Here is a 21885-nt window from a genome sequence, read left to right on the forward strand (position 1 = left end):
AGTTTGGTGGCGGGAGAGGGGCCGTCAAGGCTGCTGCGGCGCATGCTATGTTGGGGGATATGGACCGGCATGAGAGGAGGAATTGGCATGATGGCGAGCCGTTGCTGGCGTGGAGGAATCGATGTGGGAATCGGGCTGCCGCCATGAGTGTGGTCGGCACGAGCCAGTACATGGCGCCGGAGGTGATTGAGGGGAGGAGGTATGATGGCCGGTGTGACTGGTGGAGTGTGGGGATTATCTTATATGAGTGTTTGTATGGGCACACGCCGTTCCTCTCGGATGAGGGACGCCAGCAGACGAAGATCAATATTCTGCGCCATCGGGAGACATTTGGGTTTCCGGTTCATCCGACTGTGTCCCATCGTTGCCGTCATTTGATGGCGAGCCTGATCACGGATAAAGAGAACAGGTTGTGCTCGAAGAGGTATCGCATGAAGGATTTGGTTATGGGGACTGAGGCGTCGTCTTCGTCGGCTGCGTCGTATTATGCGGGCAGTGGCAGCTACACCACCACCAGCAGCAGTCGGCTTGCGACGGGGCATGGGTTAAGGGACTTTGCCGGACGGTTTGTGTTTCCTTACGATGCAGAGGATATTAAGGCGCATAAGTGGTTCAGGAGTGTTCCCTGGGAGAGGCTGCATGAGGTGGATCCACCGTTGGTGCCGAGGTTGAGTTCGGAAACGGATACACGGTATTTTGACGATGGCGGTGGGGAGATCAGTGAGGAGGAGGAGAGTTGTGAGAGTGAGGATGAGGGGCAGGAGGGGGTAAAGGGGTGGGAGCAACAGGCAGGATGGGGCCAGCCTCTTGTGGGTGTAGCTCAACAGCAGCAGCAGAATCAAATGCTCGATACGCCGAGGCACGATATTCCCCCTGTCCCGACGAAACAACCTCCTCCTATCCCGCTGATCGAGACTCTCTCTCCCTCACCACTGGGTGCAGCACCCATCGTCTTACCGAGTCCGACGCTGGAGCAACAGGCTTTCCTTCGTCCACTACGCCGTCCTTTGCAGGAGCTTGCCCTAGCGACCCTGCCGCATCCTGCACATGCCCATGACCCAAATGCAGCAGTTTTGGTTGGCCAGCTTCGTGCCGCCATCCTCAATGGGACTGTTGACCACCTACTGAGGGTTATTGGAGCACAGGAGCTGGTGCCGCCAACTAATCTGGTGGAGAGGAGGCTATTGAGTGACTTCGTGAGGCGATACGCGCTAGTAGGACCAATACCAAACGGCTTTAACAACTGGGAACAGCAACAGCAGCAGCAGCAGCTACAACAGCCCCAAGAAGAGAAGGAGAAAAAAAAGGAAAAGGAGAAGAAACGGCCCCGGGATAGATTGTTGCGGGATCCGCGAACCAGAAAAGTTGCAATGGACGTCAGACGACGGACAGCCTTCATGGGATATGAGTGGCGGCGAGCCGGGACGGCGCATTGTACGCTGAGGAATCTGACGCCACCGACGGCGATGAGGTTGGCCAACGTTGCTGCTGCTGGTGGTGGCGTTGGGACAGGTATGAGGGCGGTAAGTTGTTCCGGGGCAATTCAGTCAAGGCCTTATCCGCCTGCACCGTATCCAAGTGCTTCTAGGGTTACCACTCCTCCTGGTGCGCCGACGACAACGGCGGGGGAGAGTTGGTGGGGTGGGCGTGAGGTCAAGTTTGGGAATGGGAAATTGGACCTTGACCAGACAACGAGAAAGAAGGATGAGGATGGGATGGGCAAGGTCAGAGAGAATGAAGGTGGTTCGCCATATCTGCATGCCCATCCTCATCCAAACCCGTTCCAATCTCTTCAACCTGGGCAGCAACAGCAGCAGCAACAGCAACAGCAACAGCAACAACAACAACATCTTCAAGCACAAGCGCTGCCAATGGGCTTCCCACCTGCTCCTCTTGCTTCGACTGGTCCTGGGATGGAAAGCAAAGCTGACACTACGACAGGTTGGCAGTTAGGAACGCAGCCAACAGGCTTTCGTCCGCAGGTTCAGGGTGGTGGTCCTCCTAACGGCTTCCAGGGTTGGAGGGATGACGTAGCTGTTGTTGAGGCACTGCACAGAGGACCGTGGAGTCTGGCTTGACGAAGCTTTTCCAGCCCATTGTCCCCTGAATGTGGTCTTGAGCCAACCATTGTAGGCAGTGTTGTTGGGTTGATGTTCCTTTTTATGTTTACGTTGTAACTGTTGTGTGTTTTCAGGGGTACGGTGCTAAGGTCTGTGTGTTGTGCAAGCGACTTGGGACGGGACCAAAAAGATGAAAATCAAAATAAATGATTATCGCTAGACGGTAGAGAGGTAGAGCATCAATACAGAGCATTCGTTTCATCGTTCCACTTTTCGATTCCCTCATCTTACGTCAGTTCAGTTCACCAGTCGGTCCCCTCCCCTCCTGAGTTAAGCGTCCACCTGCTGTGGGTATCATGAGTACTGATCTTCGGTAGTAATGCCAAGCAATAGACAACAAGGTCCGCTGGCTCAATGGCAGAGCGTCTGACTACGGATCAGGAGGTTCCAGGTTCGACCCCTGGGTGGATCGAGTTGAGATGCGATTGAAAATTCGCTTTACTTTTTGCATCGTCTGCTGGGTGATATCCTCATTTTTGTTGACTGCGGGAATTGCTGTTGTTGGTTGTGTGTCTGTGATTTTGGCTTTGCGTTAAAAGTGTCCAGGCTGAGTTATTTTGTCTGTTGCCTTGACTGAAAATTTTCTCTCAAGGGACAGGGGGAGAGGATCGACGTCTTAATCAACACTTGAGGGATGAGGCCTACTGTTTCATTCGCTGGCGGAACGACATAATAGCCACTGCATCTATGGCACCTAACCATGTAGTGTCCTTTAATGAATCATCCAAAGTAATCGTAGTGAGTAGTACATGTAATACATAGACGATACACAGACACCCAATCTACAGTACTGCTAACGCTCGAAGCCGTCCCTCCTGCTATACTATACCATGCTATACTTTTCCCTTCTCACCCGTATCCCATCATCCACTCATCCATACCAGATTTCTCTTCCTTCCATCCTCTCCGAACAAGAACAAGGAAAGGACCTTAACTCCAACTCCAACTCCGGCTCCAAGTCAACGTGCAACCCCTCCTTTGCCTTACTCATCCTCCTCAATCAAGATTACATCATCTTCATCAACATCCGAGTCAAAGTCCTCTTCAAAGTCATCATCCAGACTAAAACTCCCAAAGTAAAGGGGAAAAGAAACAAAAGGCCCTCGATCAGTATCGGAAGTTTCTCATCTAAAGGAACGAGAGAAGAAAATAAGGGACAAGAGAAAAACAAACACCACACCACAGTTACTCCCTCCTACTTACGGAGGAGGAGTGTTGCATAGTGTAGCGTGTGTGTTGCATAGCAAAGTGTAAGGTAAAATACAGGCAGTGCTTAATTTACTTACAAAGTATCCCACCCGCCATTATTAATATCCGCCTCGAGCTTGCGCGCTACGAGGTTGGGCACGCCGTGGCTGAGCCAGATGGCGCGCAGGCCGGCATCGTAGCGCTTTTGGCTCAGCATGAGCTGCCTGCCGCTGCGCAGGCCCATGTCAGATTCGCCGTAACGGTCGAGGTAAGGGGTGTTCGCCCAGGAGCCGGACAGGCGCGAGAGGTAGAGGACGGCGCAGCGGCGCACGTTGATGTACATGCCGATGTTCTTTTGACACCTGTTGTTTACCGTTGTTAGCACTCATTTCTGAGAAAGTAGAGAAAAAGGGGGGGGAAGGACTCACTTCATCATATGTTGCTGCGCACCCCCCAACATGCGGCTACTGTGCCTCGTCTGGGGGAACTCCTTGATGCAGCAGACGGTCTGCCCGCAAAAGATTTCGCCACAGAACAGACAGATCATGGGATCGGCAATGCCGCCGCCCGTTGTCGGACATCTCCGCTTCGATGCCTCCTGAATGAGAGAATCAAAGTGTTTCGGCAGGCCCAACAGCTCAAAGATAGCTGGGTGACTGACGACCGCGGACGTTGGCAATTGCTCCTCACTCCCGTTGTACGGCCACAGTGCTTGGTGGTTCATCCAGCCCTCGACTAGGCGTCTGGTATCGGCCGGCCAGCCGAATTGTTGGCACATCTCTGGGTTCAGGGCGGTGAGCATATCCTCGAGCGACGGCAACCGCAACATCTCAGTCAACCGCTCCAGCTCGGGCAACTCAGGGCGAGGAGACACGCGAGAGTTGAAATCAACGCCGAACTTGACATGCAGAAGCACGACACACTTGCGTAAGAAGACGAGCGCGTACTTGCGAAGGAACTTGTACCAGCCCTCCCAGCTGTCCAAGCCCGGCTGATCGAAGGCCCGGTTTTCAGTGGCGCCCGGGCGGGTTGATTCGTCCCCTCCGGCGTAGTGCATAGCCGAGTGGATGTCCATGTGGAAGAGGTCATCACAGAACTGGGCAAAACGTGCAACAGCCGGGTCGGCGATATTATCGCGATGCATGAGCTGCTTAATCCATGTCATAGCTGGTGTGTTGCGGGCGAGGTGATATACCACTTTGACAATCTCGGCGAGGTAACAGAGACGGACCATGTGCGCGATCTCAAAATCTTGGGCCGGGACGACGCCGAAGACGCACTCGCACAGGTAGACGAACGGGTCGAGGCTCAGTAGCGGCGGGTATGTCTTGGCCGGGTTGTAGGTAGTCTCGGTTTCCTCGTCGAGGTACTGTGTCATGAACATCTGGCAGTGCTGGCGCTCGCTGTCACGATGGTACTCGGTATCAATACGGTTGTCGCCCTGATCGCGCTGGCCACCGACAGCAATGAATGAAGTAACCGTCTCGGCCAGAATACGCAGCTGCGTGAGCACCTGGGTCGGAATGCGCTCGAGGAATGTCGACCCATACTCGGCCTCGACGCCGCGTTGCTGGATTTCAACAGCCGAGATGGAGAAGCCGACGGCACGCGCGAGCACGTCGCTCCCATAAAGCTCGTTCGCCGAGTCGTCGTCCCAGTTGTACTTCGACTTAAGACCATTCCGCCTCAATGTGTCCCGTAAACGACGATAGACGCGGACCAGCTCGCGGATCGGGGTCTTATTGGACTGCTGGTTGGAACCCCCTTGAGAACCCACACCAGCGCCACCGCCTCCAGCACCCTGGGGTTCAGACACCTGCATCGTAAGCCCAAGCAGCTGTACTAGAGGGTTTGTGGCAGCCGGCCCCGATACGCTAATTTGCGATTCCCAAGCGTCCTTCTCCAGTTGGTCAACCTTCTCCGCAATGCTGGTCATCATCTGGCTCGTTGTGTACGACCGGAACATCTCCTGTGCTCCATCCGCCGGTCTATTGGCTCCCAATGTGTAGTACGCGGACCGGAGCTGATGGTCCAAGAAGTCGGTAAACGACGAGGTCGGTACCAACGGGCCTGGGTACGCCTCTTCCTTACCCTTCCAAACGATAGGCAAGAAGGCATTGTTGAGAGCCTTGCAGAGCGGGCAGACAAACTCGAGACGCGTGATATCCTCGGGGTGATGCCGCGCAATCTGCTGGGTGTGCCGGCGCAGGGTAGACTCATAGTAAGCCTCGAAGCAGCCGTAGTGCATGATGTGACCGCACCCAACAGCAACGGGACCAGGGCGCGACAATTTCGCAGGGAAGCCCCTAGCAATGCCTTGCCTCTCGACCTCAAAGGTCTCGCCGTCCTGGTTAATCTTCTGCACCTTCTGAACATTCTCACTAGCAATGCCAAACGGCCGAATGGAGTCTGCCGAGCGATCTAGGTTTTCCGGCGTCTTGATAACCTCCCTAACAAAAGCCGGATCCTGGAAGTCCGTCTGGCGCAAGATACAGCTCTCCGTGAAGAACGCAAACGTGCCGTACAGCCTACGGTCATCTGTCTCCTCCTGGCACAAGATGCACGTGCCGGCGGGATACTTCCACCACTTCTTGTGCTCTTCAACAGGAGGCAGTTCCTCGTCCTCGTCGAGATCGTCAAACTCACCCCAGTCGATATCGCCCTGCTTTTCCATGAAGGACTTCTGCTGTGCCTGGAACTGTGCCATGACACGCTTCTGACGCTCGAGGGCCGCCTTCTTCTTGCGCTCACGCTCCTCATCAGCTGCAGATGCTGCGCGCTGCTCGGCGGTGATATGGTCGAGGGAAAGGCCAAGATGCTCGTAGGCTTGCTCGAAGAGCCGAGGACGCTTCTCGTGCATGCGGCGCAGGATGACGATAATCTTCTGATGACAGGCCTTAAAGTCATCCTTGGACAGGAGAAGGTCGAGGAGCGCCACGATGGACTTCTTGTTGGCGTGCTCGGCCATGAAGTTGCTGCGCGCCTGCTTGATAAGGGCGTTGACGACGAACGAAGGCACCTCCTCACCGTCCTGCTCGGTTGTCTTGTCCTCCATGATGGAGCACATGATCAGGTGCAGCAACATCTGAAGGAAGGTCTCGACACGCGTAGCCTGGATGCTCGGCGTGAAGTCTTGGTACTTGAGAGTGTAGAGCAACGAGTAGTAGATGACCTGTGCGAAGACACCAGTACCCGTGAACTCGGCCAATCGTGTGAAGATGCCGGATGTAATTGGTTTCAGCTTGGGCTCGTAGATGATATCATCAACCGACTTGCCCGTCTTCTTGGCCACGGCCTTGCGGTACGCCATCTCGGCCTCCTCGCGGTGCGTCTTGTTGTAATGCGTGATGTACGGGTCGATCTCCTCGTAGAACTCGGGCTTCAGCTCGAACAAGCCCACGTCATTCAAGCCCTCGGGTGCCTTGAACGTTGTCATCTCGTCCAAGAAACTGTCAATATCCTCACGATCGCTGACCTTATCAGGAAGCTTGGAGCAGATCTCGGAGAAGGTGAGCGGCTTAAAGCACAGAATGTGCACAAGGTCGCGACGAATAGCTGCTCGTTCCGAGGTTTCGCCCTCGTCGCTCGGGATGAGCATGGTCCTGTCGCTCAGCAGCACAATAAGCAGGTGAATCATGTCCTCAACCACATCCAGGTGCTGGCTGTCGTCCTGAGCCTTGACCTTCTGCTCAAAGATGCCCTTGCACCATTTCTCCATGCCGAAGCGGTCGACCATAGAAGCGAGCACACGACTCGGATCGCACACCACCAGCGCGGTCTGCAGCAGGAAGATGTCCCGATGGTAGGTCACATCACGCTGAGTGACACCACGGTAGGTACCGGCCTGGTGTCGCAAACTCATGCCATTGCGCACCCACATACCAGCCTTCATCTGGGCCAACCAGACGCACACGCGCAAGGGGAAGTCGAACGCGGCCATCAGGTAGTCCTCGGGAGTGTAATCCGCATGCCGCGGCATGACCTTCTTACCCATAGAGCGCGGCTTGGCGACGAGGTCCTCGGTCGTGAAACTCAGAAGGCTCCTGAGCTGTTGGAGCGGCATCGTCTTGCCGTACTCGATGAGCCACGACAGGAAATGGTGCAGCGGGTGATGGAAGCTCATTGGCTCCTCCTCAACGACGAACTTGACAACCTTGAATGCACGCCCAGCTGGCTCGAACTCGAAGTCATCCAGGATCTTGAACCGCACCTCATCCTTGATCTCACATTGACTGAACCGGGTGCGCTCAGCACCAATGGAGTTGATAATAACCGATTTGGCCGTCAGACGGATCGCGTTCGACACGGCCTCGAACCCATGGTCCTTAACATTCTGGAAGGCCTGGGCAAACATCTTGCACATGCGGTTGGTGCGCTGCATGATGAGCGACGCACTAATCCAGTTATCTGCCTCGTATTCCACATGTTCCTCGACGGCGCGAACATTGGGGCACACGCCCTGGTGCAGCTTGACGAGGTCTAGGAACTGCAGCATGTAACGCTCTTCCGTGCGCAGACGCTCCTGGACATCAGCAGATGCCACCAGATACTTAATGTCGGTAAATATATAGTACACCCTCCTGTTAGTATGGACACCCGAGTCGAAGGCGATGACGGCGTTCGAGTCGACCTCCCATGGGTGACCAACTTGGCGTGTGGTCAGGAACGTGTACAGAATGGCCATCAGAGTTGTCAGGAAGTTGGCACGCTCAACAATTTGGGCCGTGATGGACGGTGTCGTCATCAGCTGTAGCGACAGGTGGATGACCGAGTGGTCTGGTTCGCGGTCGCCAACAAGATACAGCTGCGACAGCGTAGTGTACAGACCAGCAAAGCGCAGGCCAAGGATGCGCTTGTACTCGGGAATGGTCAGAAGGGTCTGGATGTAGAGCGACTTCAGGTTGTTACGCAGCTGCTTCCACATGCGTGGGTCGAACAGCAACAGCCAGTCCAGGCGCAACCGCTCGAACATATTCTCTGCCACTGGGACATGGTCCTGCTCGACATAACCACTTGGGGGAAGGACCCAGTAGTGACCGGGCTTGGGCGGCGGAGGGAGCGGCTCGCCCTTCGGATGTGGTGTTTTGGGGATCTCCAAGTTCGTCTTGGGGAAGACGCTCGGGGCGATCAGCGGCTCGGCCGTATCCGAGTCGGACGGCGTAAGTTCCCTCTCGCGGGCGGCCCGCCGCAGAGCTGCCGCTGCCGAACCTGGAGGGGGTGGCAGGTTCGTTGGGGCCCCGGCAGTCAGACGCTCATCTTCTTGTGCCCCTGAGGCCTGATCCTGGCGCCAATCTTGCATGTGCACATCCTCGCCGCCATCTTCGCCGCCAGCTTCTCCTTCGTCGCCGCCCTCGGGACGGTTTTCCAGCATGAGGATGTCGTCGTCGTCAAACATTTCATCCCCATCTTCGTCCATGTCGACGTCGCCCATATCCTCCTCCTCCTCTTCCTCCTCCTCCTCTTCATCTTCATCCTCGTCATCGTCGCTACCGTTGTTCTGGCCACCTTGGCCTGCTTGCTCACGCGCGCGAGCTGCTTGGGCCGCTTGGCGGGCCTGCAGAAGGATGCGCTGCTGCTGACGAATGAACTCACTATTCTGCTCTTCAAGCTCACGCTCGATTCTGTCCTCGTCGTCGATGCCATCCTGACCAACGTTCGAGTGCGTGCCAGGGCTGCCCCTGCGCCAGGGCTTCAGGAGCTCTTCGCACACAGTCTGCCGCAAGATGTGAAGATCCTCTCCGACGCTGCACAGGCTGATGTCCTTCAGCCACTCAACCAGGCTGTTGACCATGTACTCACGAAAGGTGTCGCGCGATGACCGAATGGTGACGGTCACGCGAATCTGCTCAATCACAGTGGCGATGTCGATGAGCTTGGTAAGGTCGCTGTTGTATTCGAGAATGGTGCGGCCGACCAGATCGGTCTCCATGGCCTTCTTGAGCCCGGTAGATAGGCTCGTCCTGCAGGCGCGAGCAACCTGGTGCTGGACATCGTAGATGGTGTGTTTCTCGTCGTTCCAGAGCAGCACGCAATACTCGCCAGGATCCTCCGTGTCGCCGCCGCAGTAGGTTTCTGACAGCCTCGACATGCGCTCGTCCTGACGAATGGACTCGCAGGTCTTGGATTGGCGAAGCTGCTCGGGCGAGCATGAGATGACGTCGCACATGAAGTCCAGTACGCGGGCGATCGTCATCCGGATGCTGTTGACTAGGTCCTCGGGCAACGGTGATGGCTGCTTGCCCTTGCCCTTGTCTTCGGCTTCCCAGGATGAATGGATAGTACAAAAGAACTGTCGCTTCCAAGCCTCTGGATCACCACAGTCACAGCAGCCGCCGTTGCCGCCCGAGATCTGCAGACGGACGTGGTGGCCGGCGTGATCGCTGGCCTCGAAGCACTTGCTGCACATGACGCAGGTGTCGTCGACGGCACAAGTCTTGCACAGATAGCATGGCTCGCCTGCGTGGAAGTTATGTCCGCAGGCCTTGCCTCGAGCCCCTTCGGTGTACTCAGCGCCATCCACAGCGCCCTGGGCCTCACGGAGCCTGAGAGTGCCATTGTGCAGTGGGCCCCCAGTTGGAAAAAAGAGATTCATGTATTCGTCCCTACCGCCAGCCATGCACCAGAACAGGCCGGTCAGCAAATCGCGCTCGGCTTCTTCGCCATAGCGGTACTTGTGGCGAGCAGGCAGCTCCAGCAACAGCTGGCAGAGCTGCTGCTCTTGAGTTGACATGGGCGGCTCCATTGTCGTCGATGTTGGGCCACCTGAAGCTCGATGATGATTATCGTCGAAGTCGTCGCTGGTCAGAAATCGGTAATCATATCGCGGAAATCGGGTATGGGTATCAAGAATTGGGTATCGCGGAAAATTTTGTGGCTGTGGTGGGAGAGGAATGGATGCAAGAAGAGAAGCAAGGTGGGGGTCGGTCGATGATGGAAGCTGAAGATCGAAGTTGGCTCGGGGTGGCTAGAGGATGAAAAAAAAAGTCGGGCGATGTGGTTTGTGAATGGATGCCACGCCGACGCAAAAATGGATACAAAGTCGAAAGAGAACAAAAATGAATCTGAACCACTGATGAACTATGGCACGCGGCGTGGCTTGGTATTCTTGCCTGTCTGAAGCTGGCTCGAGTCAAGCGTCAACTCTAGAGCTGTGATGCTGTGGATGGCGGTTGCTTGATAAGCCGAAAGTGGATAACCGCAGAACGTGGGGTAGGAAGCTTCCTGTCTTAGGGTTGGGGTTTTATGTGCGCTACCCCTCCAGATCCCAAGCTGCGGTGCAACCGCCCCAAGCAGGAACTTGAACTTCCGGGCCACAGAAGCCGTGGCGCAGCCACATTTGTGCTATGTTGGTCGGCTTACAGTCACCTACCAGTTTTTGAGCAGGAATGTCGAGGATTTGGTGTTGAAGTCATCAGAAGATTCTGTTATGCGGGTCAAGGGCAATGACTTGCGAAAGATTACGAAGGGCGACATTTCACGTCGCGACCAAAAAAAAAAAAAAAAAAAAAAAAAAAACATGCTGGCTGTCGGCCAGGAGACTCGATCTTGGGCTCCAAGTCCACGACTGCCGGACGGAGTTGACATGACTTGAGACAAAGCTGCATCCCAATGTCCATACGTCCAGTTAGACCTTGGATAGACTTTCAGACAGCTCCATTCTACTGTTAAAAAGGGGACTTCCAACCATCACGTCCATCACGCGGGTCCCTGCCAACCAACTGGGCCGTGCGGATATGGATGACAGAACCACTGCATGGTGCTCGCATTCGTGCTGTCGTACTGCTGAGGCAAATTTCGTCATCGCAGCGATGTCGAACGAACGACTAGCTTCAAGGCGAGAGAGCGTCTTCCAAACCAAAGCTCTATTCCTCTATACCCATCCCCGTACTACAGGCACGTAGACATGTACACGGCGAGGATATCCTCGCCCCATTTTCCCGGTGTTTCGTGGTATCACGTCGGTGCTGACAATTCTTACTCCTCGTCCTCGCCGCCCTGGACGTACTTGTGCCGGATGTCCTTCCACTGGCGCTGTTCCTGCGTCAGCAATCATCCCCTCACACGAAACACAACCAGAGAGAAAACATACGCCCTTGTTGTGGTTGTCCCAGATCCGGTCCATCACGGTGTTGAAGCCCCTGTGTCACACTTAGCCACATGTTCCTCCAATTCTCGCATCCCTCCCAGATCGGACGGCAACGTACAGCTCGAAGGCGAAGGCGCTGGCGAAGACGACGCCGAGCATGGTCCAGTTCCTCCGGAAGAGTGTGCTGAGGGAGCAGGTTAGCAATCGCACGTAGTCGACAGTAACAGGATCGGCCGAGTAAAGGCACGAGGACGGGGTCGTCGAGAGGGGACTTGCTTGTAAACCGCGGAGGAGGCCTGCATGCGCCGTCAATGTCAGCTCACGTCAATACACAGAGATAGACCATGTCCAACGCACCATTGTGACTGTTTAAGATCCCAATTTGCGGGGCTACGTGCCAGGTGACGTTGCGCGGGCGAAGTGCAAGGAAAACGGCAAGCAGAGGATCGCTTCGGCTGATCTCAACCTTGGATGTTTGCGTCCTCGGACCCGGAGCGAGCAGAGCAGAGCAAAACTGACCACTGGCTGCTGCCGGAAAGGCCGCACGGAAGTATCCGGACCCGAAGCTGATTGGCTGTAGCTGCACGTGGGGCTCGAAGCTTGGCTTTGTTCTTGGCATCTCTTCCCAGGCTGGCGCATGTGAGCCCCGCCAACGATTCCTCTCAAACGCCTGCGATTGATCCTTCCTGGGATTTGACCCCAACAACTTCGCCGACGAAACGAACACTGCAAAGCATCTCGTCGCGTTCAACGCTTCGGCGTTTGCACGACAAAACACTTCGTAATCCTGTCGCTTTGATTAACTTCCATAATCTTCCTGTCACCATTACCAACCCATCCGGCAAAATGCCCCCTCAGAAGCTTCAGACCAGCAACGCCGGGATCGTGACCGATCCCAAGAGTGGCGAGCGCATAATCCCTGCGTCGGTTCGCGCGGACGGGAGCATTCGCAAGGAGATTCGCGTTCGCGATGGCTACATCCCCCCTGAGGATGTTGCGATCTACAAGAACAAGCGGGCGGAGGACTTCCGCAACCGCGGCCGCGGCCTACCCCCTGGCGCCGAGGGCCTCAAGGACGAAGTCACCAAGCCCGCCCAGTCGGCTGCCGCAAACAAGAACGCCAAGAGGCGCGAAGCGCGTAGGAAGGCCAAGGCTGCTGCTGAGGATGGCAAGGTCGCCGAGCACAACGAACAGTCAGAGACTGCTGCTGTGCCCTCCGAAAAGACCAAGTCCGAAGAGCCTCCCAAGCAGCCCGATCCGGAAGCCGAGAAAGAGAAGAAGGTCAGAAGCCTTAAAAAGAAACTCAAGCAGGCCAGGGAGCTGCAAGTGAAAAAGGAGAACGGCCAGGCACTGCTGCCGGAGCAGATCGCCAAGGTTATCAAGATCAACGAGCTCATCCGCGAGCTCAAAGCCCTGGGCATCGAGGATGTCGAGGATTCGAAGAAGTCTGCCAAGGAGGCTTCCAAGACAAAGGCCAGCGAGCCGTCGACCTGACGCGCTCGGATCGTTTTAATCGCTCTTTGCCATCAGTCTCCTCCTCGGCAGCAAGAGTCCCTCGCCGATACACAGTCAGTCGGTCATTGGGATACAGCAAGAGTCGCATCTAGCGCATCTTCTTACCGCATTTCGACCTGAAGCAGTGACAGGCCACGTCCAATTTTTGGTCCGTTGATAGGCGATGCCGAGGCGCCTATTAATGATGTCAGCTTTGGTCGAGCTCTCCATTAATAAAGCTGTGTGGTCAGCAGTCCTGGAGAGCGAGAATGCACTTCCGGCTTACCTGTGGGAATTTGAAGGATCGTGCCTACTGGCATATTTGCCCTAGCTAGCAGCTAATGAGAGGCTTCGCCTCATCTCATGAATGTACCGCGTGCCATTTATGGAGCAACACGTCACATCACGAAAGGGTCCAGAGGCAAGGTCTAGTAATCTCTGAGTCTAAGCACAATTGGACCTGAGTTGAGGAGAAAACTCATCGTCCAAACACCCGATGCCCAAACAAAGTCAGGTGTCTCCATTAGATGGGTATTAATTGCCGTGTACGCATTCTCTAAGCGCACATATGCTTAACAAAACAAGACAATATTATACAGACATAATACACAGAACTTTTCCCCGCTCATGCCGGCGACTTGATAGTCCCTTCAGGCGATGTCTCCTCAGCCTCAAATGTCCTTGGAATCAAGGCTTCAACCATGCCAATCGCCCCTTCTATGTTGCCCTTATTAAACTGGAACAGACCTTGGATCGCCGCTGTCGAGGTATGCCTCTTCGGCACGCTGGGATCCGTCTCGCTACCACCAAATAGGCCCAGCTCATCCATCCGCTGAAGGAATCTTTCCCTGCCGGAATGGTCGGTGTCAATGTCTCCGTAGTAGCGATCCCACATCTCCGCTGCCTGATAACGTGTAGCTTCGCCAATGCGGACCATCATGTCCACACGGCCAGGACGGATCAAGGCTGGGTCAAGTCGATCAATGTGGTTCGTTGTGAGGAAGGTGATGCGGTCTTCACCTGCGGCGAGGCCATCTAGAGCGTTCAGCAACCCTGAAGCCGTGACAGTTCGGCCGGTGTACCCATCAGGATCGCGCTGTCGCCGGTTGACGAGCGCAGCATCCACATCCTCCAGCAGCAGAATACTCTTCTCCGGCAGCTGAGTCAACAAGTGAGCAAGCAAATCATCCGTCATGCCCTGCTCGCTCAGGTTGATCATGGCCACGTTATAATCCAACTCCCCCGCCAACGCCTGAATGAAACTCGTCTTGCCCGTCCCCGGCGGCCCATAAAGCAAATACCCCCTCCGATACGGCACACCCCGTTCAACATACCACTGCTGACTGGCCAAAAACTCCTTGACATCTGCGACCAACATCTCCTTGACCCCCTTATCGAGGATGACACTCCCCAGCGGCCGCTTAATCCTGGGCTGCCCCAGCACCGCCCATTCCATCCTCCGCGCTGTGTAAACCACCGTCCTCCCTTCATGAGCCTGTTGTGCCAGCGCGTGCGCCTCCGTAAAAATATCCGCTAATACATGCCGATGCATCCATAACAACGTCAGCGTCAGCGTCTCGTGCGGCTCACCCGTCGCCGTCGTCGCCGTCCCCGCCTTCTCTCTCTTTACAGCAATATACACCCCCGGCGAATGCCGTATAATATGTTTCCCGAACCCCGGCTGAACTCTAAAATCAGCATGTATTTTCCCTCCCCCTGTAGCCTCATCCCTCGTGAGACTCCTCGTAGTGGTACTTATGCTCAGATTCCTGAGCCTACAAATTCTGCGCGCCAAGAACCCAGGGTCATCGCGCGGTTGGGCAAGCCAGGCGAGAACCCAGGGATATGAGGGGTCCCGCTTGGAGATCTCGATGTTGACAAGGAGCTGGCGGCGCAAGAGTTGAGCGGTGGAAATAAGAGCGCGGCGGCCGAAGGCGGCGGCGGCGCCGAGCGCGCCTAGGCCGAGACCGCCGGCGAAGACCGGGTTGGTGAAGAGGTTGTCTAGGCCGAGGGGGGTACCAGATGGTGAGGGAGTTGAACCTGGGGCTGCGAGTGGAAGGTGAGACAGGGGTGATGATGTTGATGGTGTTGATGCCGTTGATGACGGGTTGAGGGGTGATGCTTGGGAGGATGGCATAGTTGGGGCAGGTGAACCCATGGCTTGAGATAAGCTTGTTGGCGTCATGGCGGTTATGATGGCATGGCTTGTGGGGTTGAAAGCAAAGTTTGGACCATGAAGGATCCCAATGATGGTAAATAAGCGATGAGTGAGCTTGAAAGTGAGAGTCCGTCCCTGGATCAATACCTCAAAGAAATTTGAGTGGGTCCAACAACAGCCAGGTCCGGGCCAAGCGGGGCCATTAAAGTTCCCGTCCGGGGCGGAAGGCGAACCGCTGACTCGGTTCGTTTCAAAATCAAAAACCAGGTATTGAATCTTGAGCCGCATGGCACGGATCTCACACTTTCCAGGCCTGTTTCAGGTAATTGGTCGTCTAATCGTCTAAATTTGATATATAGTATACAGACATGTACAATACAGGGGCCTTACACACTAGACCCTGATGCCATTCACACATCCGCATCCTGTAAGGCATAGGTATCCCATACACTCCCATACACCATGCAAACCACGCCAGCCAGCCAATCCAATCCAACCAGAAAACACCTCAACCAAGTCTCCTGTGCTTCTTGCTGCGGGTACCACCAAACTTGAGCTTCGTAGCATCCGAGACACGCACAATCTTGGGGCGTAGGTGCTTGCCCTCAGCGCCCATGAGCACCTTCACCACAGCCTCACGGCCCTGACCGAAGCCAGCCAGGACGACCTCGAGCCGGTTGATCTTCTTGACTAAGCCGCGCTGGTGCATCTTGTCGATGAAGTAGGCGCCCAGCTGGTATGCCGAGTCGTAGTGCTTACGCTGCGACTTGCGGAAGCCCAGGTTGCCGCACGACAGCGTCATGATCACGTCGCGGTTCGGCTTGGTTAGCGTCACGTGCGTGTTATGCTTGTGACTGTAGATGTGGAAGTGGTACGGCTCCTCGCTGTCGTCGTCCTCCTTCTCCTCGGCCGACACCTCGCGCATCAGGTCCTCCTCCGCTGACGACGATGTCGCTGATGGCCGGATCGCCCGGCCCAGCACGTCCTTGGCTAACTTGCTCATCATGCTACCGCCGGTCGTGGCTGTTGAGGTCGGGGCTTGTTGCTGGCTCGGGCCGGTGTGCACGAGCGGGGAAACGACAGGGAATGGCGGCTGCTGCTGCTGTTGGGAATCATCGTTCCGCACAGCGGGAGACTGGGAGAAGAGACGGGCCCATTGCAGCGTGCTCACCGCAGGGAGTATGGACTTGGTCAGGGGACGGGCGAGGTCAGGGACCGCCAGCAGGCGGCTGGTCAGGAAGCGGCTCATCTCGAGGCGCCAACGTTCATACGGCGCTCAACTGAGATGCCTAACAAGAGAATGAGGGCGCTTCCGGATCGACCGGGTGCCGAGGAGTCGTGGCTCTTCGTAAGCTGCGCGGAGAGAGGGAGGACGGTCAAGGTCGACGTCAGGGTCGAGTTTGGGCGATATCGGCGTCGCTATGGCGCTGCGTGATCTCGATCGACGACGACACCGACGACGATGACGACCTCAACACGGGCCACTGGAAATTTTGGGTGGCCCGCGCCCTGGGGGACCGTAGTGGGGCATATGAAGTGGGGAACCTCCGAGCGCCACTGGCCACTCACAGGGCTCGCAGCCTGCCCAGCCGGTGTTTGCCGAGTGGGGTCTTGGCAGGTGACAAGGACTGCAGCAGGAAAGGTTTCTGGATCTCGGACCAGGGGGCTGTTTTGTTTGCCGCTCGTCGGGCGAATTTCTTAACGCTGCAAAAAAGAGAAAAACCCGCCCGATCTCCAGCTTCCCCAGCATCACAACAACCCCTCTTGCGCCGTCGCCGTCGACCCAGCGCGTTTCCCGGCGCAATTAATACTTCTCTCTTATATCCTCTGCTCTTTTTTTGTGTCTTTTTTGGCCGCGGCCATTGTAATTACAACGCCATCACCATGAATACCGCCCGGCAGATGCAGAGGCTTTCCTCCCCCGCTGCCCCGTTGCGGGTGTCCGCTCTTCGCAGCACTGCTCGCTGCAGCTCGACAACTCCCTCGAAATATCGTCTCCTCTCTGTCCGCACTGCTCGTTCCGAGGCCGCGACGTCTCCTGCTCTCAGATCTCTCTCTCACCAGCAACGACAACCCCAGCCCATCCTGCGGTCGACCCTCCCCGCTACCGCCATCAGGTTAGACAGCCTATCGCCAGCCCGGACCCGCGCGTTCCATGCTTCGGCCCGGTCACTCCAGGCCGAGGGCAAGGAGGGCAAGGCGAAGGAGGAAGGGAAGGAGGAGGAGCCCAAGAAGGAGAAAGAGGAGTCCAAAAAGAGCAAAAAGGATGAGATGCCCCCGCCGCCGCCCCATGGCGACAAGACGCCGTGGCAGGTCTTCATCGAGACGATGCAGAACGAGCTGAAGGAGTCGAAGGAGTGGAACGAGTCGACCAAGGCCCTCGCGTCTGGTGCCCAGCAGCTGGCCGAGAGCGAGTCGATCCGCAAGGCTCGCGAGGCCTACGAAGCCACGTCGGGTGTCGTCTCCAAGACCGCGGCCACCGTCGTCAAGACCACTGCTGCCGTTGTCGGCAAGAGTGCTAAGACCGTGTGGGAGACTCCCGTTATGAAGGGCGTGCGCAAGGGTGCCAACAAGACCGGCGAGGTGCTCGACAAGGCCACCAAGCCCATCCGCGAAACGGAGGCCTTTAAGAATGTCAAGAACGTCATTGACGACGGCAGCAGCTCCCGCTATGGCGGCTGGACCGACAAGGAGGAGCGCAGGAGGCAGAAGGAACTGCGCGAGAAGATGCTCAAGGAGAGCGGCCAGGCCCCGCAGGTCTTCCAGGAGGATCCTAAGTATGTTCCGACCCTTTTTATGGCTGTTTGACCCACGCTAACACTACGCAGTGCCGGTACTAGCCTGACCGTCCACAAGGATGCCGCCTGGAAGGAAGCCTGGAGGGAGTTCCGCGACTCGAGCAAGTTCGTGCAGAGTCTCTTCAACATGAAGAACGTGTACCGCGAGTCGGACAATCCGCTGATCGAGACGGCGCGGAGCATCACCGACAAGGTTGCCAGCTGGTTCGCTGAGAACGAGACGGCCCAGGTCATCAAGAAGGTGCGGCAGATGGACCCGTCCTTCAAGCTCGAGTCCTTCCTTCAGGAGCTGCGCGAGTACATCCTGCCCGAGGTGCTAGACGCCTACGTCAAGGGTGACATCGAGACGCTAAAGCTCTGGCTCTCCGAGGCCCAGTTCTCCGTCTACGAGGCTCTGACCAAGCAGTACCTGCAGGCCGGCCTCAAGTCGGATGGCCGCATCCTCGACATCCGTGGTGTCGACATCCTGCGCGCTCGCATCCTCGACCCCGGCGAGATCCCCGTCTTCATCGTCACCTGCCGGACCCAGGAGGTCCATGTCTACCGCAATGCTAAAACCAACCAGCTGGCGGCCGGTATGGAGGACAAGGTGCAGCTGGTCACCTACGCCATTGGCATGACCCGTATCGCCGAGGACGTGAACAACCCGGAGACGAGAGGCTGGCGATTGATTGAGATGCAGAAGAGCGGTCGCGAGTGGATCTGAGCTTGTTTCAATGACTTGTATTTTTATGTCGCCGTGGTCTGACTCCAGAGAGAGCTGACCGGCGTTCCTTTCATTTGCTGTGTTCTATTATGACCATACATACTGTATCATATGGCATCCGGGGATCTTAGCCGCGTCAAGACTGGCGGGGAGTTTTTACATCGGTTTGATCTCAGGGTATAGAAGAGGCAGAGGGAGCGAATGCGTTTCTTTTTTTTTTTTTTATTTGGAAGGGGGTGGGGTTCATTTCAACTTTCGGCGATAACGTAACGTCACACACACCACTCTGCTGGGGGCTCCATTGGAGATGGGCTTTTATGGGAGCAAAAAGTATACTGCGTGTATGGCTATCTACTTTCATGTATGAAAAGAAAAAGAAGGGAAAGGGCAAGACGGGCGCTTCTTGCTGGCAAGCTTGCAAATCGGTATACTAATATACCCTTCATTGACGAGATCCCTTTCCGATGGTGTGGAATGAGCGAGGCCTTCTAGCTGCTGTGCGGCTGAAAGGCTGTGAAGCGACGCTGGGCTCAGCAACCGACATGAATTCTCGGTGTGAGTCTTCGTTTAGGCAACCATCACCTTGGCAATGAGCTGAATCCAATGAATCACTTAGCTTTAAGAGGTGTGAGTTTTATCAGAGATAGAATTCATCTCAGTTGGATCTCTCAACTAAAACTCATAAATCATCGGCCCGGTCCAAGTTTTGTGTTTATTATGGCCCCAAAAAGCATTACCACTCAACCTTCACACCGTCCGAGGAAACGGGCAGCTCCGTCGACAAGCAAAAAGACAACTCCTAAAGAATCATCAACCCCTGCATCTCAATCAAACACAATGGCTTCATCAACTACTTCTCCAGCTCTCCCACCGGTTTACTTCTGGCGGCAAAGAGAGCCTGAAGGAGGGTGCTTCTCGCAATGGTACCATTGTGCCTTCTTCGATCCTGAGGATCCGTCCGTGGTTTATCCCACTGCAGAGCAGTACGTCTCATTTTCCCTTTGGCACCTCAACTTTTACCATGACCACATTATTTCTCCCTTTGTCTTAAATGAACCTCCTTGCCTACGGAAGGGGATCTCAATCTCCCTCACCTCTCTCAACATCCAGACCTCCCCCCCCCCACCCCCTTGCCCTCATGCTTACTTTTGTATCGCCTATCCTGACCCCCTTTTCTCTCTCTAGCTACATGATGTACCAAAAAGCCCTCCTCTTCAACGACACCGCCATCGCCCCTCGCATCCTCTCCGCTCGTCACCCGCGCGACGTCAAAGCCCTGGGCCGCCAAGTAAAGAACTTCAACGAAGCCATCTGGCGGCGCGAGCGCGAGCGCATCGTGCTCAAGGGCAATATCCTCAAGTTCACGAATCCCGTGGCCAGGGACGAGGGGAGTGGCTGGTTTGTGAAGGTGACTGAGACTGTTTCCGGCGAAGAAGGAGAGAAAAACGAAGAGGGGACCAGGACTGTCACGACAAGTTATACGCTCAGAGAGATGCTGCTGCGCACAGGAGACAGGGAGATTGTGGAGGCGAGCCCGATGGATCGCATTTGGGGGATTGGGTTTGCTGCCGGGAAGGCTGAGGAGGTGGGTAGGGAGAGGTGGGGGCTGAATTTGTTGGGGAAAGCGTTGATGGAGGTCAGGAGGCTGCTGAGGGAGGAGGAAAGAAAAAAAAGAAGGATGAGGCGGGGAAGGGGAGGGGGAGGAGAGTGAGGCTTGAGTGGGTGTGGGTTTTTTGGGGGGGGGGGTTGTTGGTGGTTTGATAGATTTTACGAGGTTCTCTTCCCGGTCTTAGGATTGTGTGGAATGATTGGAACTTGGTGATCCATCTGGCTTTTTGGCTGGTGAAGGGTCATGGATTTTTGCTTTTGATGGGATCCTTCAAAGTATCTCGATCATCAAGTCCCGATGCATTGCCAATGACGGATGACCATCCCGATTCACCAACTCGCCTACCCTAGAGTTACAAGCACCCCTTGACAAGCTGTTACATAAGCACTTACTCAGGTCTTACTTCTTCTTGACTTCATAAGTCGCTAAATTTTACTTTCTCTGGCAAAGCCACATTCAGTCCGTGGAATTCCTTTCCCTCTCATACATACGGACTGTGATCAAGTCACAGACAGATGCAACGGGTGAGTTTCGGGGCGTCAACCCTACGAACTCTTTGGTGGGGCTGAGCCGGAGGCTTGCATCACATCAACTAGTCAGCGTCGGCGCAAAAGTGGCAGACGACATGAACAACCGATCCGCCGAGAGAATCGTCGGTAGCCGATGGTCAATGACATCGACTTGACGGTTTTCTTGGTTGGAAGAGAGCCGAAGTCTTAGGAGCCGAAGTCTTAGATGTGGGTAGCTGGACGGTGTTCCACTGTCGAGACAGAACAGAAGCCTCAGTGCCAAGGCCCCTTAGCCGCAGCCTCTTGAATAGTCGATTCTATATGAAAACGAAAGCGAAGATATGATTTTTGAAGGCAAGAAAATTACCAGGATAGCTGCTTGAAGTTAAGGGGAAAAAAAATATCCCGGGATGGAGGCACCGTGGATCGAACACGGGACCTTCTGTAATGCTTGATGGATGGACCAGTGCAAAACAGAAATCATACCACTAGACCATACCCCCATGGATACTTGATGATCTCTGATGATCGAAACTACCTATATTCCCTAGCAGGTTTTGTCACAGGACTTTAGCCCCTAAGCTTGGGATAAAAAGGGGGTGACGACTCCAAGTATCAGGAATCGCAATAAGGTTTCGACTTGACCTCTCAAAGGTTTCTCTTTTGTCCTAGAACTGCCTGCCCCCCCCCCTTCCCAACAGCGCTTTCATCCTATGCCAACACATACGGGGGCCCTTGTATTGGCGGTCGTTTACCACCTGAGTCGGCTGCCACCTGTGTTTGTAACCATGCTCGAAAGATCAGGGGCTGTGGCTACAAGCAGTGTTCTTCCCAGGCTCCCTCAAGCCCCCAAGGTTCAGGAAGGTCTGCCACAAACAGGCATTGCGGTGTTTCATACGACATGCGCCTTCTGACGTCGGACTTAAGCGATCAAATCGCCTGTCAAATTTGTCTCGGACTCACAGACCGAAGGTGATAAAACTCGCATCTGCCGGCAGCAGGTGTGGTGGGTAGGGGACCGAATCGCGGAACTCACCCGGCTCCGATGTGTGACGCTGCGCCCAAGACCGAAAGCCTGGCGGCACGCGCATGTTGTTATCCCTTGGGTGACGCAATTTAGGATTTACATACATACATACTATTAGGCCAAGATGACATGAGCTACCTACCTGCAAGATGGGGATTGTTACTCAGTCGCCCGTCTCTTGCAGTAGCTG

General features: G+C 55.5%; 8 protein-coding genes and 2 non-coding genes across 10 annotated transcripts; 5 read left to right on the plus strand and 5 right to left on the minus strand.

The window, feature by feature from the left end:
* Positions 1-143: 143 nt before the first annotated feature.
* CTHT_0056380 (uncharacterized protein) lies at positions 144-2078 on the plus strand (the record flags this gene model as incomplete). The annotated part of the gene is made up of 1 exon (XM_006695900.1): positions 144-2078. One exon carries the CDS (start codon positions 144-146, stop codon positions 2076-2078), a length of 1935 nt encoding a protein of 644 aa, XP_006695963.1.
* Positions 2079-2460: 382 nt separating this feature from the next.
* Positions 2461-2532, plus strand: CTHT_0056390. Its single transcript has one exon. It is a non-coding gene; the product is annotated as a tRNA-Arg (tRNA).
* Positions 2533-3103: 571 nt separating this feature from the next.
* CTHT_0056400 (E3 ubiquitin-protein ligase ubr1-like protein) lies at positions 3104-10050 on the minus strand (the record flags this gene model as incomplete). Its single annotated transcript, XM_006695901.1, has 3 exons — positions 3104-3182; positions 3407-3670; positions 3737-10050. 3 exons carry the CDS (start codon positions 10048-10050, stop codon positions 3104-3106), a joined length of 6657 nt encoding a protein of 2218 aa, XP_006695964.1.
* Positions 10051-11282: 1232 nt separating this feature from the next.
* On the minus strand, positions 11283-12013 carry CTHT_0056410 (putative cytochrome protein; the record flags this gene model as incomplete). The annotated part of the gene is made up of 4 exons (XM_006695902.1): positions 11283-11339; positions 11398-11446; positions 11513-11690; positions 11752-12013. 4 exons carry the CDS (start codon positions 12011-12013, stop codon positions 11283-11285), a joined length of 546 nt encoding a protein of 181 aa, XP_006695965.1.
* A 227-nt stretch (positions 12014-12240) lies between these two features.
* CTHT_0056420 (uncharacterized protein) lies at positions 12241-12888 on the plus strand (the record flags this gene model as incomplete). Its single annotated transcript, XM_006695903.1, has 1 exon — positions 12241-12888. One exon carries the CDS (start codon positions 12241-12243, stop codon positions 12886-12888), a length of 648 nt encoding a protein of 215 aa, XP_006695966.1.
* Positions 12889-13513: 625 nt separating this feature from the next.
* Positions 13514-15073, minus strand: CTHT_0056430 (putative mitochondrial chaperone protein; the record flags this gene model as incomplete). Its single annotated transcript, XM_006695904.1, has 1 exon — positions 13514-15073. The coding sequence occupies one exon, from the start codon at positions 15071-15073 to the stop codon at positions 13514-13516; it is 1560 nt and encodes a 519-aa protein (XP_006695967.1).
* A 481-nt stretch (positions 15074-15554) lies between these two features.
* Positions 15555-16295, minus strand: CTHT_0056440 (mitochondrial 37S ribosomal protein uS11m; the record flags this gene model as incomplete). Its single annotated transcript, XM_006695905.1, has 1 exon — positions 15555-16295. One exon carries the CDS (start codon positions 16293-16295, stop codon positions 15555-15557), a length of 741 nt encoding a protein of 246 aa, XP_006695968.1.
* Positions 16296-16930: 635 nt separating this feature from the next.
* Positions 16931-18550, plus strand: CTHT_0056450 (inner membrane translocase subunit tim44-like protein; the record flags this gene model as incomplete). Its single annotated transcript, XM_006695906.1, has 2 exons — positions 16931-17823; positions 17875-18550. The coding sequence occupies 2 exons, from the start codon at positions 16931-16933 to the stop codon at positions 18548-18550; spliced, it is 1569 nt and encodes a 522-aa protein (XP_006695969.1).
* Positions 18551-19387: 837 nt separating this feature from the next.
* On the plus strand, positions 19388-20261 carry CTHT_0056460 (uncharacterized protein; the record flags this gene model as incomplete). Its single annotated transcript, XM_006695907.1, has 2 exons — positions 19388-19533; positions 19736-20261. 2 exons carry the CDS (start codon positions 19388-19390, stop codon positions 20259-20261), a joined length of 672 nt encoding a protein of 223 aa, XP_006695970.1.
* Positions 20262-21079: 818 nt separating this feature from the next.
* On the minus strand, positions 21080-21171 carry CTHT_0056470. The gene is given in 2 exon segments: positions 21080-21117; positions 21134-21171. It is a non-coding gene; the product is annotated as a tRNA-Ala (tRNA).
* Positions 21172-21885: the final 714 nt, after the last annotated feature.

This window comes from Thermochaetoides thermophila (genome assembly GCF_000221225.1).
Source record: "Thermochaetoides thermophila DSM 1495 unplaced genomic scaffold scf7180000011820, whole genome shotgun sequence".
Taxonomy (NCBI): domain Eukaryota; kingdom Fungi; phylum Ascomycota; class Sordariomycetes; order Sordariales; family Chaetomiaceae; genus Thermochaetoides; species Thermochaetoides thermophila.